Here is a 17,566-nt window from a genome sequence, read left to right on the forward strand (position 1 = left end):
AGCTGGCGAGGTTCAGTGGTTGTGTGTTGACTTATGAACTAGGAGGCCACGGTTCGATTCCTGATCAGGGCACATGCTCGGGTTGTGGGCTGGATCCCCAATGTGGGCCGTGCAGGAGGCAGCTGATCAATGATTCTCATCATTGCTGTTTCTATCTCTCCCTCTTCCTTCCTCTCTGACATCAATAAAAAATATTTTTTTAAAATTGATTTGAGAGGGAGAAAGGGAGAGAGAAACTGATTTGTTGTTCCACTTATTTATGCACTCATTGGTTGATTCTTGTATGTGCCCTGACTGGGCATCGAACCCACAACCTTAGCGAATCGGGGCAGTGCTCTAACCAACTGAGCTATCGGGACAGGGCATCCCCTCCTTTTTACCACTTGTCAGCGCTGCCGAGTCGTTAGTTCATAAGTCAAAGAAATAGTGACACTGGCACAAATTTAAAGCACTTGTAGGTATTGCAGTTAGACTTTGCTTTTCTAGGTTTCGTTCTGCTCAGCAGAATTATAGGCAGGCTGTAAATAGGATGGCACCACTTCTGTCCGTCCAGAACGAGGTGAGGTTGAATTCCAGCTGAGCTGCCCAGGTGGACCCGCGCATCAGAAGCAGTGTGGTCCCGCGGCAGGGAAGCGCAGCCGCTGGTCGAGCTGCCCTGGCCCGGCGCCTCGAGGTGTGCAGCTGCTGAGGCCTCACGTGAGGCAGGGTCTCCCCGCTCAGGAAGCTCAGGTTTTGGTACCTTGTTGTCTTTTCTTTTCCCCAAATATTTTATTGATTTCAATGATGAGAGAGACCCATTGATAGGCTGCCTCCTGCATTCCCCCTGCTGAGGGTCTAGCAACCCGAGCTGGTGCCCTTGACCGGAATCAAACCCGGGACCCTTCCGTCTGCAGGCCGGCGCTCTATCCACTGAGCCACACCAGCTGGGACCGCTGGTGTCCTTTTGTTCTTTAATTTTGTAAATACTAACCGAGGAATTTGCCCGTAACAACCAGTGCTTCTGCCTCAGAGAATGTTTTAAGAACATGAGCTTTTGTCCTTCAAGCACTCTGGTGTCACTTAGAGCGAGGCGTCTTCAGGGTGGGCGTGGGGGGAGGGGGTTAAACTGGGAAGTAAGTGGGGCCCAGTGGGTGTCCCCGAGAAGTCTCCTGTCTGCCTCCCGCTCTTTGTCCCCTGACTCTGGCCTGTTAATTTTTTATGTGGGTGATTCTGATACCGAGGGTCAGAACCTCAAGTCCATTTTTATGCCGGCTGTAAGAATCCTCAAGGTATGATGAGTGTCCCTTCTTGTTCTTATTCTGCTACATCTTTAGGATCTTTTTAAAATATATATATATATATATATTTATTGATTTTAGAGAGGAAGGGAGAGAGATGGAAATACCAGTGATGAGAGAATCACCGATCAGCCATCTCCGCCCCCCACCCCCCACACACCACACCACCCCCCTCCCCTCTGCCTCCCCCTCCCCCCGAAGAGAGGAATCAAACCACCAGGACCTCCTGGTTCATAGGTCAGTGCTCAGCCACTGACCCACACTGGCTGGACTGGGTGTGTTTTTTGTAAATCTTGTATTTTACAGAGTTTACTTATGGGTAGTACGTTAATTGAATTTGAAAAGAAATGTTTTTAGGCAGTTTTGGAAATTTTTCTTTATATTGCAATTTTCCCCAGAAAGTATTTTTTTTAATATATTTTATTAATTTTTCACAGAGAGGAAGGGAGAGGGATAGAGAGTTAGAAACATCGATGAGAGAGAGACATCGATCAGCTGCCTTCTGCACACCCCCCACTGGGGATGTGCCCGCAACCAAGGTACATGCCCTTGACTGGAATCGAACCCAGGACCCTCAGTCCACAGGCCGACACTCTAGCCACTGAGCCAAACCAGTTAGGGCCCCAGAAAGTATTTAAGAAGTTGTTTCTATCTTTGTGTTTACTTATAGAATTCAGACATAAGTAATTTTTTCAGAACTTCCATTTTTTCATGTATAATTTGTATCATTTTAGGCTAAATGTTTCATGGATTTCAAAGCTGGAGGTGCCTTGTGTCACATTCTTGGGGCTGCTTACAAGTATAAGAATGACCAGGGCTGGTAAGTCAGTCTTTGAGTTTATTCGCGTGTTTTGATGGACATAGATGTTCGGCTCCACAGCCCCCACTCTCAGTCAGAGGGCTATCCCCCTCCCTGGGATTAAAATGGGACAGAAGCGAAGTAATTGCTGAAGGAAAATATGGGGAAAGCATTCAAACCTGTAACGATTTAACCATATGAAAATGACTACGAATCAGTGAAGACAGCACCAAAATGTTAGGTTGGGTGCTTACATACGGTATGAAGACATATTGGCGAAAGATTTAAAGTAAAGATAAAAAGATGAATTTTACCACATTTAGGACAACAGTAACCTCAAAGAGAACAGACATTGTTGAATGTGAACAAATACTTTTAAGATTACTGCCACTGGCTCTGGGGACTGCTTTCTGTCTGATGTAAAATATCTTAGATTTAAGGGAAACAGGATACTTCGTGGAACGATACTTCCTTTTGCTGGAGTGGATCTTAATGTCTTAAAATTTGATCTTTTAGGTGTTCACATGCTCCTGTATATGACTGAGAGAAACCCTGTACATTCTGTGGGGTTCTGTCATAATTTCCAAATCTATCCACTCATTTGCATTGAATGTTGCAGCCAAGTTTTTACTTTTGTTTAAGACGGGAGACAAGCTAGCTAACTAACTGTTATCTTGTTTTTTAGGCGGAGGTTTGATCTACAGAATCCATCCCGAATGGATCGTAATGTTGAGATGTTTATGAATATTGAAAAAACGTTGGTACAGGTAACTGGGAAAGTTAAATTATTACAATTTCTTCCCTGGGATATACTTTCAGTTCTAAGATTATCTTCATTAGGTTGCCAAAAAATCAAAGGAGGAAAAATGTTCTGAAATCTATTGTTCTGTTATTCTTTTGGATTTAGGGGGATTAGAGATACAAAATATGACTAAAACCTGTCATTTATAGAATATTGACCTTAAACTTGTGGTGAAATTATCTATGATATTTTTCTTTAATGATTTTACCAAACCCATTATTTGAATCTCTTTCACATTTCATATAAATACTCTCTCATTCTACTAGTCATTTGTTTATCCAGTGATTTTCTTTGGATTTGTTTCATGGTTGTGCCATGAATATAGGTTTTGTTTCCCCTACTCGATTATAACCTGGAGAGAACACTTAATTTTCTTCTTTTCTTTTCTAGTATTTTGTTGAGTGGTAATTTGTGATGGCCATTGAATTAACCTTCCGGGGGAGGGGGGGAGGGGGGCTGTGGCAGAAATGTAGCTGGGTCTTATCAGTGGCTTAATGCCGGAAGTTGTCTCATAGACCAGGGGTCGGCAAACTGCGGCTCACGAGCCGCGGTTTGCCGCGCTGTTGACTAATGAGTTTGTCGACCACTGACCTAAACTCTCGATTCCAATAATTACAGGCTGTTGTTGTTCCTTGTGATTAAGCCCCTACCCCAGTGGTCGGCAAACGCATTAGTCAACAGAGTGACAAACCGTGGCTTGCGAGCCTCATGTGGCTCGCGAGCTGCAGATTGCCGACCACTGTCATTAGCTAGAAGAATAACTAAGGGTTTTTTGTTTTTTTGGTGATGGTTTGAGGAGTTAATAGGAATATTTTAATCACTTGTGTATGTAAGATTAGAAATGGGGGCTATAATCCACAGTCTTGAATAATTTTAAGTAATTTACATGATGTGCCAAAATGAATACACACCTCCCCTGGCCAACAGGAGATGTAGGTGAAAACAGTACATTAGACTGTCAAGGTGTGTTCAGGTGAAATTGGCTAGGAGATTGATATGTCACTTTGGTACCTTAATGAAAAAGATGATGAATTTCTTTTTTTTTTTTTTAATATATTTTATTGATTTTTTTACAGAGAGGGAGGGAGAGGGAGAGAGAGTTAGAAACATCGATGAGAGAGAAACATCGATCAACTGCCTCCTGCACACCTCCTACTGGGGATGTGCCCACAACCAAGGTACATGCCCTTGACCGGAATCGAACCTGGGACCCTTCAGTCCGCAGACCGACGCTCTATCCACTGAGCCAAACCAGCAAGGACATGAATTTCTTTAGGTCATAATTCTCAGCATCTCTTTGTCCAGGTGTACCTGACTGCAGAGGAGGGCCCTGCGATGTCCTTAGGGAGGCTGCTGAACACCTAGGTGTTCCGTGGACATGAAGCTTTCTTTCCGTACGGAGCACGTCTCCCACTTCAAGCAGCCTGGCTCTGAGGGCCAACTTTTGCCGTTCGGATGATGCATAAATAATACGACATTATTTTAAAACGAAGAGAATTTAAAAATCTGTTCTTTCTTTCTCAGAGCAATTGCCTGACCAGACCCAACATCTACCTCATTCCAGACATTGACCTGAAGTTGGCTAACAAGTTGAAAGATATTATCAAACGACATCAGGTAATAGAGACGACCCCTCAGAAGCACTGGGCAGCAGTAAAGGTCTTGTAAGTCCCGCCTTAGTGTCTGCTGATGTGTTTCTATCTGCGTTAAATGGAAGCTTTCCTCTCTCCGGGTTCTTACAGTACCAAGTTTCCTTCCTCTTCACTCACCTCCGGTTCTTAGCTGAGCCTAGCATTTCCTCCTAGCATCGTTGGGATGTCACTGACATGTAATGTTGTGTAAGTTAAGGTGTATCATGGGATGATTTAGTACATGTATATGTCCCAGAGTAGCATTTAATTGCTACCAAAGCATCCTGGGAAAAGTTTATTTATTTGCCTACAGTTTATTTATTTTTGTTAAATATATGTTTATTGATTTTAGAGAGGAAGAGAGAGAGAAGAAACATCATTTGTGAGAATCATTGATTGGCTGCCTCCTACACACCCCCTAGTGGGGATCGAGCCCACAATCCTGGCATATGCCCTTGACTGGAATCGAACCCGGGACCCTTCAGTGCACAGGCCGATGCTCTATCCATTGAGCCAGACTGGTTAGGGCTTGCCTACAGTTTATACTGAACACTTAGTTGCCCCAGTTCTTAAGAAATCTGACTTTAGTGATTGTTTTAGGGACGACCTCCAGAGGGATGGAACAGATCTTCTGGTTTCATAGACTCCTAGAGAGGAGACCTTAAAAGCTAATACTAGCACCATTATTAAAAACCCTTTTGTAAAATGTATTTTTATTGATTTCAGAGAAGAGAGGGGGAGAGAGAGAAATGTCAGTAATGAGAGAGAATCATTGATCGGCTGCCTCCTGGACGCTCCCCACTGGGGATCAAGCCCACAGCCCGGGCGTGTGCCCATTCGGAACCTGAGACCCTTCAGTCCGCAGACTGACGCTCTGTCCACTGAGCCAAACCGGCTGGTGCTGAATACTCTTTTTATTTTTTTAATATATCTTATTGATTTGTTACAGAGAGGAAGGGAAAGAGAGAGCCAGAAACATCGATGGGAGAGAAACCGATCAGCTGCCTCCTGCATACCCCCCACTGGGGATGTGCCCGCAACCAAGGTACATGCCCTTGACTGGAATCGAACCTGGGACCCTTGAGTCCGTAGGCCGACGCTCTATCCACTGAGCCAAACCGGTCAGGGCCAGAGCTGAATACTCTTGATCAAACCTTTGCTCAAGCATTTAAAGTGCATTAGCAACTCCATTGATTGGTCACAGTGTATCTGTCACCATTCTTAGCTTATTGCATCTGTTAATTGTGTCCCACATACTGAAAGGTTGCAGGTTTGATTCCCAGTTAAGACACATACGCAGGTTGCAGGTTTGATCCTTGGTAGAACACATTCGGGAAGCAACTGATGGGTCTCCCTCTCCTTCCCCCTTCCCTTCCCCCTCTCTAAAATTAATAAAAATAGCTCAGCCAGCGTAGCTCAGTGGTTGAGCATCAACCTGTGAACCAGAAGGTCGCGGTTCAGTTCCCATTCAGGGCACATGCTCAGGTTGCGGGCTCAATCCTCATTGTGGGATGTGCAGGAAGCAGCTGATCCATGATTCTCATCATTGATGCTTCTATCTCTCTCTCCCTCTCCCTTCTCTGAAATCAATAAAAATCTATATTTAAAAAATAAAATTAATAAAAATATGTCTTTGTGTGAGCATTAAAAAAAAGAATTAGGGGTACTCATCTATGATAATAAAAGTGTAATATGCAAATTGACGGAACAGCAGAACGACCGAACAGCAGAACGACCGTCCAGGCAACCTTCTGGACGACCACGCTGTGACATGCACTGGCGCTAGGCCAGCCAAGGCGGGTGTGATGTGATTGGTCAGGAGGCCCGCCATCGCCCACCATTGCCCCGCAGAAGGAGGCCCAGGCCACATTCTGTGGGGGGAACGATCTGGGGGCTTTGGGGAACCAGGGGTGTGTAGCGGCAGTGCAAGGCAAAGGCGGGCAGGGGGCGGGGCTGTGGCCGCGAAGGCCTGTCCTTGCACAGATTTCGTGCATTGGGCCTGTCGTCTATATAATAAAAGCCTAAGCGACTATTGCAGCAGAACGACCAGTCGCTATGACGCACACTGACCACCAGGGGCAGACACTCAGTGCAGGAGCCGCCCTGGGGTGATCAGTGCGTTCCAGAGGGCGCAGCTCAGCCAGAAGCTGGGCTCACAGAGCCTCCCGCCTCTGCAGCAGCGCTAAGGAGCAGGGAGCCAAGCGCTAAAGAGCAAGAGGGTGCAGGCCAGGCTGGGACAAACCCCCCCCCCCCCCACACACACACACACACAAATTTCATGCATCGGGCCTCTAGTATTCCTGAGAATAAGGTTACCCTGAGAGACACACATAGAGAATTAGCTAAGGATACTTGTGTTATTTTTTTAGAGAACAATGTAAATGGTTGATAATTTCTGTCCTTGTTAATTCCTATCTCTTACCTTGACTACAAATAATAAAAATATTGTAGTCTTAAAATAATACTTTTAAAACATAAATAAGCCCTGACCGGTTTGGCTCAGTGGATAGAGCGTCGGCCTGCGGACTCAAGGGTCCCAGGTTCGATTCTGGTCGGGGGCATGTACCTTAATTGCGGGCACATCCCCAGTGGGGGGTGTGCAGGAGGCAGCTGATAGGTGTTTCTCTCTCATCAATGTTTCTAACTCTCTATCCCTCTCCCTTCCTCTCTGTAAAAAATCAATAAAATATATATTTAAAAAATAAATATACATAAATAAAATTATGCCTTGACAACTCTTAGGCTCTCTGTGTCTGGCATCTCATTGCTGGCTGGCCACGTGCTTTATTTACGTTATTTGTTCTTTGTCTCTTCAGGGCACGTTCACTGACGAGAAGTCGAAAGCTTCCCACCATGTTTACCCACACCCTTCCTCACAGGAGGACGGTGAGTTAGCTTTTGGTTGTGATCTGATGAGCTCAGAGCCACTGGATTATAAGTTATATCAGCAGAGGGTTAAATAGTACATCCACCTATTTTAGAAAGAGTCACAAGCACTAAATTCCACAGATGATTTAAATTTATAATTTTTTACTTATTTTGAATTGGGAAAAATAAACTAATTCTGTAATGTCCAACTTTCTAATCATTAGGCTTTTGTTTATTTGTTGGTAATTATTAACTGGGTGTTAGGTCTAGGCGTGCCTGTGTATTAACTTCGTTAATGTTTCCTGTGTCCCTGGTGTTCTGAAATTTAAGAGACATTGCGAGATAGAACGTCTCCGATAAACGGCCCCTCAGAAATATCAGTCTGGGATTGTATAATGGGTTCGACTCTGGCTTTCCGCCCTGCTGTTCTGAAAGTGGATTTGGTCAGTAGCCAGAGTTCATCAGAGCTATGGCAACTGATTTCTCTTAACCATTCTTTCAAAGGTTGGAAAGTTGGGAATCAAAATATAAATTATTAATTAACCAAGTTAATTACTGGTAATTTAGATTGAGAAATAGTTCTCCTATGTGGAGATCTATTCTTAAGCATAACACATCCCCATAGAATATCTACATGAGCCAAATTCTATGAGACTGGAGGCGCTGATTACCTGCACTGTTCTTACCAGTGTGGAGATGCTGTAAGTCAATAACAAGACTACAGACAGCTTTCACATGCTTGAAAATTCAGAAATATCTTGCCATGTAATCCATGGATGAAAGAAGAAATTGCAATGGGAATGGGAAGTCTTTGGATCTGAATAATTACGAAATTAAGGAAGTGTAAGAAAATTAACGTTTCAGGATGCAGCTGATGCTTTATCGAGAGGGAAATTTAGATCTTTAAATGCGTGTATCGGGGAAGAAGAAGGACTGAAAAGTCAGTGGTCCACACATCTTTCTCAAGAAATTAGAAAAATAACATCAAACTAAAGCTAGAGAATAAAGGAAATAAGTAAGAGGACAGTTGATGAATGCAGTCTATATAATAGCAAGGTGCTCAGCAGTGTCAAATGGTTCTTAGAAAAGACTTCTGTGGGACTAAGCCGTGGTGCTGTGTCTGAGCGACGTGAAGGAGGACCGTGCCAGGAGAGGATGGCGGCCTTTCTAAGCTGCACAGACGCTGAAAGCGGTGACGGGTGGGTGGGCTGGGTGGGTCGGCTGCCTGTGTGTGTTGCCTTGCAGAGGAATGACGTTCACGCCTACTGTGGTTCTGAAGAGTTTCATCGTTGCAGCCGTTCCCTGTGGCCCTGTCAGCATTAGCTTTCATAGCTGAGAGTTCGATTTCGCTTGTAGCAGGCAGTTTCAGCTCTGCGATTGCTGTGCTTTCGTACGCGGAGAAACCTCACCCTGCCTTCGGTGTGGCTCTGCTCAGCTTTTGTCCTCGGCGGTGGAGGCGCTGGGTGGCTGTGTGTGTGAGTGCTGGTTCTGTGGCTGGCTGCCTCCAGTGAGGGTTCTCTATAAGGTTGGTCGCTGCTGAGGTTGTGAGCGTACTGAAACCAGTGCCTTTTACAAGAGGTTTGAACTGCAGTTGTTACATCTTAGCTGTTTAGTAATTTCTTATTCATGTGAGGGTTTCTTTCTTTAATACAAACTACTTTACTGATGTTTGCTAGGTGTTGCCATTAGGAGTTGGAGTAATCCTTAGAAGATAGCATTTAAATTTAATTTGTAACATATTGAAGGTTACTTTTAAAACATGAAGCATGGTTCTGCACGTGGTGGACTTTGCTTAGAACCCGTGGCTGTCAGTAAGCGCTGGCTGAGCAAAGCCCTCGTGGGGCTGGGCTCCTGGCCTGTGCCTGTCGGGTGAGCGTGCAGGTGGTCACACCGCAGCCACAGCACGTGGGAACCGGGTCGGACGCAGCAGGTGGTCACACCGCAGCCACAGCACGTGGGAACCGTGTCGGACGCAGCGTGCCTTTTAGGAGGATTCGTGAACGTTTGAAAGAGAAGGTGCTGACACTTGAGGGGTCTCAAGATATTAGTAAGAATTTGAGTATGAGATGCTGGAAGGGGTACAGAATAGGAAAAAGCAGAGGTAATACAGTATGGAGTCTGAGGAAGAGCAAATGGCAAAGCTGGGCTTCACGTCTTAGGATAGTAGGAGGTGAGGGTGGGGAGGCGGGGAGATGTGAGTCTGGGTGGAAGAGCTTTGTTTTATTTGGTGGGTGAAGGAGAGGGTGCTGGGCAGGGTGTGTGAGGTGGAGAGGGTGCTGGGTAGGGGGGTGAGGTGGAGAGGATGCTGGGTAGGGGGGTGAGGTGGAGAGGGTGCTGGGTAGGGGGTGTGTGAGGTGGAGAGGGTGCTGGGTAGGGGTGTGTGAGGTGGAGAGGGTGCTGGGTAGGGGTGTGAGGTGGAGAGGGTGCTGGGTAGGGGGGTGAGGTGGAGAGGGTGCTGGGTAGGGGGTGTGTGAGGTGGAGAGGGTGCTGGGTAGGGGTGTGAGGTGGAGAGGGTGCTGGGTAGGTGTGTGAGGTGGAGAGGGTGCTAGGTAGGGGTGTGAGGTGGAGAGGGTGCTGGGTAGGGGGTGTGTGAGGTGGAGAGGGTGCTGGTCAGGGTGTGTGAGGTGGAGAGGGTGCTGGGTAGGGGGTGTGAGAGGTGGAGAGGGTGCTGGGTAGGGGGGTGAGGTGGAGAGGGTGCTGGGTAGGGGTGTGAGGTGGAGAGGGTGCTGGGTAGGGGGGTGAGGTGGAGAGGGTGCTGGGAAGGGGGTGTGAGGTGGAGAGGGTGCTGGGTAGGGCTGTGAGGTGGAGAGGGTGCTGGGTAGGGGGGTGAGGTGGAGAGGGTGCTGGGTAGGGGGGTGAGGTGGAGAGGGTGCTGGGTAGGGGGGTGAGGTGGAGAGGGTGCTGGGTGGGGGGGTGAGGTGGAGAGGGTGCTGGGTGGGGGGGTGAGGTGGAGAGGGTGCTGGGTAGGGGGGTGAGGTGGAGAGGGTGCTGGTAGGGGGGTGAGGTGGAGAGGGTGGACAGTGCTGAGCATTTTGGGGAAGAGAAGTGTGCAGCTGAGGCGTGTCAGCACCTGGGAGGGCCGCTCGGACTGGTTAGACGCTCAGCGTAGTTTGTGGAAACGGATTGCGTGTGGAAGGCCCACCGGGCTCCTCCTCTGAGCTGTGTTGGTGGCATTTTGGGGGTCAGGTTAAGGGACGGCCTGGTTTCTTCCTTCTCCTTTGGTGCAGTGAGGCCGCCATGGGCATGCGGGCTGCAGGGCTGGCGTCCGTGCGGGGCTTGTAATGTGGGCTGGCGTGGACCGTCCACTTTATGTAGCTGGTTTCACTTAAGTTTTGCTTTTTCTTGGGTTTCGAGAGGCTTCGTTAGGAACGAGTGTTAGAGTGCGTGTTCTAAGCTGAGTTCGGGCTACCGGGCGCACGTCGGGACAGGCGCTGGGAGGTAGACGGCATGGAACTGTGGTTGGCGTCCCAGGAGCCATCGGATGGCATGGACGGGTGCCCGCCTTCTTCTCTGGTGAGGGCACTCGAAATAAAGAGCCGTCTGACGTGGTCACTTGCTGGCAGTCTCCCTGGGAGGGCTGAGCTCCCAGGAGCCGTTAACAAAGAACAAAACACTGCGTGGGTGAACGCTCGGAAGTAGCGCCATAAAGCGCCGTCGGACGCCAGAGAAAGGGAACCTGAGGAAGAAGGTGCTGGTGATCCTTCCATCAGGCGTTGACGCCGGGCTTGCACTTGAGAGACGTGTGCAAGGAGCGGTTTACAGCCTCCCTGAAGGGAGGGGAGGTCCCGATGCGGTGGCAGCGGAGCCGGCAGGTGGGTGGGCGGGAGGACTCTGTGACGGACAGTTGGTTCTGTCAAGAGGGAGGGATAATTGGGCCCGGAATCTAGGAAGTGTGAGTGCACGGCTGAAAAACTACCCCTTAAAGGTGATGGTGGACAGCATTCAACCAGGAGAAGACGTTTGCGGGGGGCTTCTCAGTAAACCCAGAACTTGGAGTGAAATGAAGTCTAAACAGCAGTCTGTTCATTTCCTTGGTCACTTGACTGAAGTGTGTTCTCTGTCCCTTCCAGAGGAGTGGCTGAGGCCCGTGATGAGGAAGGACAAGCAGGTGCTGGTGCACTGGGGGTCGTACCCAGACAGGTAATGCCGGAGGCCGCGGCCACGCGCGGTGTCCCTCTGTGACAGCGGCGCCTGGGTTGCGGAGTCTCGGTCACTGATCGCACTCTCAGTCTTCCTGGCTGTGTCCTCACTGCAGAGTCGAGCGCGGGGGCCACAAGGCTTTCCTTTCCCGAACACACTGACTGTGCGCTGCGGGTGCCGGGGAGCTCCCCGTCTGCGAGAGGCCGGTCTAGATGTGTTTCCTCCAAGAAATGAATGCCTTCCTGGCGTTTGTAACTGCTTTAGGGTGACCTGCTTGAGTAACTTTCTTCTATGTGCAGATACATTTCTTCAAGAAGAAAATATACCTTCAGTTGTGTCAAAATGTTAACAGTATGTGCAGTCTTTGTATGTTTGAGTTCATCAGAACCAAATCCAGGAAGCTTGCTATAATCAGCCTCTTTCGAACCACAATTGACTACTTTAAATGAACAGGCTTTTTAAAAATAATGCTTTCTATACATTTATAGTCTCGAGGCCTCGAGTAGTCCTTGGCACTATGAAAGCCTTTCAGTATTACAGGAACTATTACAGGAAATCCACCTGTCCTGTAAAACACTTAGGTGGAAACTCAGGTGTGTGACAGGCATTGGAAGTACAGGGCTGAAACACGTTTTCAAACATCATGGACGACAGGTCACCTCTTCGCGGGCATTTTCTACGTATCAGACAAGCTGTGCTGGCTGCTCGAGTCCTGTCTTTTCCGGGGCCTGTTAGCTCACTTACAGGCTAGGGTTTGTGCCCTCGCTCCTGCCTGTGCAGCGTTTCCTGCCCAGGACTTCTAGAGGATCGCGGTCACCGGTACTTCCTCGCCGTGGCCGCCGGTAGCTGGGGCGGTTTCCCTCGCCCGTGTGTCCGTGTCCTGGACGCTCGGCAGTGCTGTGGACAGTGTGGAGCGCTTGCTCGTCCCGGATGCTTTGGGGCTGCCTTGGGAGCAGCGGCTACAGGAAGCCAGTGCTTGTCACCATACTTGGGTTCCCTCTAGTATCCTGTTGGCCAGGGTGGTAGCACTGACAGCGCTTTAATCTGGAAGGTTCTTTTTTGCTTATTTCCAAGTGGTGGAGGCCCGGGGGAATGCATGGCTCATATCCGTGAATCGGACCTCGCTGGTGAGGCTTTGAGCTAAGCGGTGAGAAGATAGGGAAGTGCTCGATGCATAAACGGTGGTGAGGAGCCTGCGGGAGGGCATGAAGTGGGCGCTGCCTGGCATGTGTCAAGAGTGGCCCAGAGCCCCAGGAAGCGGCTCGGATAGATGGAGCGAGCGGAGAGCGCTGGGAGACGAGAGCACTAGCCTCGCGAGGGTTTTGACTTCCATTCTGAGTTACGTTTTGAGCAGTGGACCAACGTAGTTTTCAGAAGAACCACTGTTTGCCGTGTGAGAAATGGACTCTGGGGCTTTGGGCAGCAGGACGGGTGAGAATCGGTGGGCTCTGGACGTTTTTTGAAGCTGAGCTGGCAGGCGTTTCTGGTGGCTTGCTTCTGGGACAGGTGAGTGAGGACAGGATGTCCGCCAGCATCGGCCGGAGCACAGGGTTGGGGTCAGGAGGCGTTACATCGAGTTTGCGTGTGTGAGGTTTGAAAGCCTTGTGAGGCCTGTAGGAGGACATGTGAGTGGACAGGGGGATTCTTGAGTCCAGAACTCAGAGAAGAGGCGGATGAAAGGTTTTAAGGGGTCAGTGTGTATTTGAAGCCATGGGCTGCAGGAGAACACCAAGGGAAGGAGAGATAAGAAGATGGTTGTTCGAAAACTACATCGGGGTGGGGCTTCCAGTATGGATACGGTTTGGGAGAAGAGGAGAAACGCCGTAGAGACTGAGGAGAGGCTGGTGCGTGCCGGAGGAATGCCGGTCGGTAGCACTGTCAGTCGGTAGCACTGTCAGTCGGTAGCACTGTCGTGGAGGCCAAATGAGGGAAACGCTTTGAGGAGAGAGTGATCAACATGTTGAAATTCTGTGGACGAGGCTTGAACTTGAGGTTGAGCAATGTGAAGATTACTGTAGACCCTACAGAGGAGTTTTCCTGTCAGAGTGGTGGAGACAAAAGTGTATGATAGCCCAGACGGTGTAGCTCAGTGGTTGAGCGTCAGCCTGTGAACCAGGAGGTTACTGTTCGATTCTGGCCAAGGGCCCATGCCTGGGTTGTGGGCTCGATCCCCAGCGGGGGGCATGCAGGAGGCAGCCAATCCATGTCTCATCATTGATGTTTCTCTCTCTCCCTTTCCCTTCTTCTCTGAAATCAATAATAAAAATAGATACTTTTTTTTAAAGTGTGTGATAAATTTCTGATACTAGATCCTAATAGTCTCTCTAAAATATATTTTTACATTTTGATCGAAGTCTTTTCAGTGAATGAATTTGGGATCTAATTGATTTTTCCTTTTCTCATTTCCTTTATAGCTATGATACTTGGGTCCACAGCAATGATGTTGATGCTGAAATCGAAGATCCACCAATTCCAGAAAAGCCGTGGAAGGTGAAAGCTTCTTTTTAAAAAAATTTATTCCTAATGTGACTTCATAGCCCTTTCCAGCTGTTCTCCCCAAGGTTCTTAAGGAGACGTGGAATGGTGATCTTCCTTCCTTATCATTCTTCAAGAGCTGTCCGTGGCATGACGGCCTTACTCTCCAGGTCTCAGGTGCAGTGTCCGCAGTGATGTGTGAGGAGACCCCAGGCCCAGGGTCTGAGACAGCCACGAGAGGAGTGAGGCGGGGCGCTGGGCATCATTGCAGGGGTCACTTAGGAAGGCTAGCAGCAGTGCCCACATAGCCTTCTTACAGTCGACCTTTGTCACTGCTCGTTTCTGTTCCGATGGTGAGAGTATACGTCAACTCGTGTATTTCCCAGTTTTCAACGTGGAAATGATTCGGAAAGTTGTAAGAGAAATAAAAAGGTATTACTTGATGGTTTTCTTCCAGAGTTCCCTGTTGTTAATCATTTCAGGAAATTAATTCTTAAAACCATGATTACCTTACACAGGGCCCGTATTCCATTCCCTCCAGTTGTCCCAGTGACATAGTAAGTTTCGTACTGAGTTTTCCCGGCGCATTAGCAATCCCTGCCTGACTCAGCCAGTTCTGACTGGTGCCTCTCCTGCTGTCCGTTCCGCGCGTGGAGTTGGCATCCCTCTGCCTCCCACGTGTGTTCATAGGGTCCCTAGGCACTTGGGAGCCGTGGCGGGCCTGCCCTGCTTCACTCGATGAATTTTCTGAAACTTGGCCGATGGGCACGTGTAGGTTGCCTCGTGTGACCTTTGGGCATGATTTGATGCCTGCTTGCATCCTCCCTACCTCCTGGGCAGAAAGATGCTCCCCACGCGCTTGGTCACTTTTGTGTCCCAGCCCTGGAGCCAGCATTTCAGCAGAGAGCTCGGGCCCCTCCCAGGAGCAGTGGCAGTGAGCCATGATTTTTTTTTTAATATATTTTATTGATTTTTTACAGAGAGGAAGGGAGAGGGATAGAGAGTTAGAAACATCGATGAGAGAGAAACATCGACCAGCTGCCTCCTGCTCACGCCCTACTGGGGATGTGCCCGCAACCAAGGTACATGCCCTTGACTGGAATCGAACCCGGGACCTTTCAGTCCACAGGCCGACGCTCTATCCACTGAGCCAAACCAGTTTCGGCGCCATGATTTTTATTGACCCTTTTATACAGCACTAGAGGCCCGAGGTACAAAATTCGTGCAAGGGGCTCGGCCCTCGCAGCCCGGCTTCGTCCGGACTGTCGTTCCGCTGTTCAGCGGTTCGGTCGATTTGCATATTACGCTTATTATTATAGACGATGAGCACCTAAAGTGAATCAAAATAGTAGATACTAGGTCTGGTTTAACCAACTTTAATGGTGGATCTTCAGAAAGACATAGCCTTTGAGCCTCAGATTTCATATGAGGAAATGGGAATAACAAAAATTAGTCCATTTTTTAAAGTGTTTGTTTGGAATAGAGTCACACAGAAAAGTTGCAAGAATAAGAATAGTACATGGCATACCTTTATCCAGATTTCCCTAAAGTTAATATTTTATTCCTGTTTTGAATTTTCATGTATAATCTGTGTGTGTATATTTTTTTCCTTGACCTGTTTAAGATAAAAATGCATACATCATAGGCTTTTACTCCAAAATACAAGTGTGTGTTTCCTAAGATAAGGAATTCTTATACAGAAGTATAGTACAGGTTTTTAGTACATTTAACTTTATTAAATTTAACATGAACACATGCTTTAAGCTACTATCTGCATTCCAGTTTTGCCATTTGATTCGATGTTTTTATAGCGATTTTTTCTCTTTAGCACAGAACCTGTCTAATATCAGGTACTGGATTCCCATGCTGTGTCTTTAATTTCCTATAACTTCTTTTTATTACTGTTCACAGTATTTCTTAATTGTTTATTTATCAAGGGAAACTATTCCTTAGCCCAAATAGTCATGTTTCATAGTTCAGGAACTCGGGTCAGTGACAAACTTCCGTGGAATTCAGCCCAAAGAAATGGTTTGCATTCCACGATCCCTTTGCACTCTGAGACCCCAGCCTTCCTCATCCCTGCAGCGTCCTTCATGGAATTATAACTTCTCTAGAAATCTGCACGTGCCTTCGTGGTGGGTCAGCCACACCCAGCTGCTAGGTCGCTGCCAGCCCCCGGACACAGTGATGGCTCCACAAGCGAAGCCTCAGACCGGGGCCAGAAGGCCACCTGAGGCTGTCAGTGCCGGACGCATGGCAGTGCTTCCCTGCAACACCAGCGCCTTCCTGACGGGGCCTGGGCCTGATGCCCTTGAACGTCTAACAGCACCACAGACAGCCTCTTGGGATGTGTTCTCATTTATAAGAGTATTCCCGTTTGGAATCTCTGCTCTTTTCTCCTGGTTAATTCACCTTATGCCCCAGACCGAACTGCGGGCTGAGGTCGTGGCATTCTCCGACGCCTCCCGCTGTCGGCTGCTTCCCCCGCGTGCAGCCTGGAGGCAGGCTGTGAGGGTTCTTAGACCAGGCAGACATCCTGCTTCTCACAAAAATCCCTCTGCCGCCCAGTTGGCATCCACTCACAACTCGTGCTGACCCATCTCCTTGGTGACTGCACGGCAGTGATGTTCCACGCCGCCCTCCCTCTACACTTGCCAGCAGGCTTTCGGCGTCCTTCCTTTCCCTCGCTGTATTTTTTAAAAAGATGACATGATTAGCTCTTAGTTGTCAAAACCTCAGTGTACACAAAGCCAGTGGTGCTTTCTTACTCTTGTTTATTTGGGAAAAGACATGGAATAAAATGGTAAAGTGGCCATTCACATGTCACTGTTCATCTTTTATAAAAAAATATTTTTATTGATTTCAGAGAGGGAGGGAGAGATATGAAGAGAATCATTGATTGGCTGCTTCCTACACGCCCCTGACTGGGGATTGAGCCTGCAACCCGGGCATGTACCCTGACCAGGAATCAAACAGTCACCTCCTGGTTCATAGATCCATGTTCAACCACGGAGCCACACTGGCCAGGCTGTCATTGTCTTACGTTTTAAGTTTGTAATATGCAGTTGAGGATTTGGGAATAATAAATCATCTTCTTTTCTGTTAAGTACTTTTAAAGCCTCTTTCCTTTTTAATACTTTTAGATTCGAGTGATTTTATTATTTATGTAGGTATTCCTGCTTTAATGTGGTTTTAGGTTCATGCAAAATGGATTTTGGACACTGATGTGTTCAATGAATGGATGAATGAGGAGGACTATGAGGTGGATGAGAACAGGAAGCCCGTGAGTTTTCGACAGCGAATTTCCACAAAGAATGAAGAGGTATTTGGTTCGGCCCCATTTTACTCCACTGGGTGTTTCTTCTTTCTTGGCCTGAATGTTCTCAAATATTCATTGATAAACTGTCCCATAAAACCCAGGTGCATCAGCCATCGAGTACATATCATATGAAAGTGACTACCGTCTCAGGAGCTGGCAACTCCAAGGAGGGGCCGTGCAAATCTCGGGGTCACTAAGATGAGAAGTGGCCGTGCGGTAGGACAGCGGTCCAGCTGATGATGTTCTCTAGAGCTG

The 17,566-nt window shown here is 48.0% G+C and overlaps 1 protein-coding gene across 1 annotated transcript in view; it reads left to right on the forward strand.

Annotated features, from left to right (window-relative positions):
* The window catches only part of SMARCC1 (SWI/SNF related BAF chromatin remodeling complex subunit C1), a gene marked incomplete at its 5' end in the record, with an annotated part of 87,001 nt that overhangs the window by 12,698 nt on the left and 56,737 nt on the right, over window positions 1-17,566 (forward strand). Inside the window, 7 exons of the mRNA XM_080672709.1 lie at window positions 2,012-2,097; window positions 2,762-2,843; window positions 4,403-4,495; window positions 7,326-7,395; window positions 11,448-11,517; window positions 13,932-14,007; window positions 17,189-17,314. Coding sequence (XP_080528835.1) covers window positions 2,012-2,097; window positions 2,762-2,843; window positions 4,403-4,495; window positions 7,326-7,395; window positions 11,448-11,517; window positions 13,932-14,007; window positions 17,189-17,314 — 603 coding nt within the window. The remainder of the gene's footprint in view (window positions 1-2,011; window positions 2,098-2,761; window positions 2,844-4,402; window positions 4,496-7,325; window positions 7,396-11,447; window positions 11,518-13,931; window positions 14,008-17,188; window positions 17,315-17,566) is intronic.

Source organism: Plecotus auritus (genome assembly GCF_963455305.1).
Source record: "Plecotus auritus genome assembly, chromosome: 6".
Classification (NCBI taxonomy): domain Eukaryota; kingdom Metazoa; phylum Chordata; class Mammalia; order Chiroptera; family Vespertilionidae; genus Plecotus; species Plecotus auritus.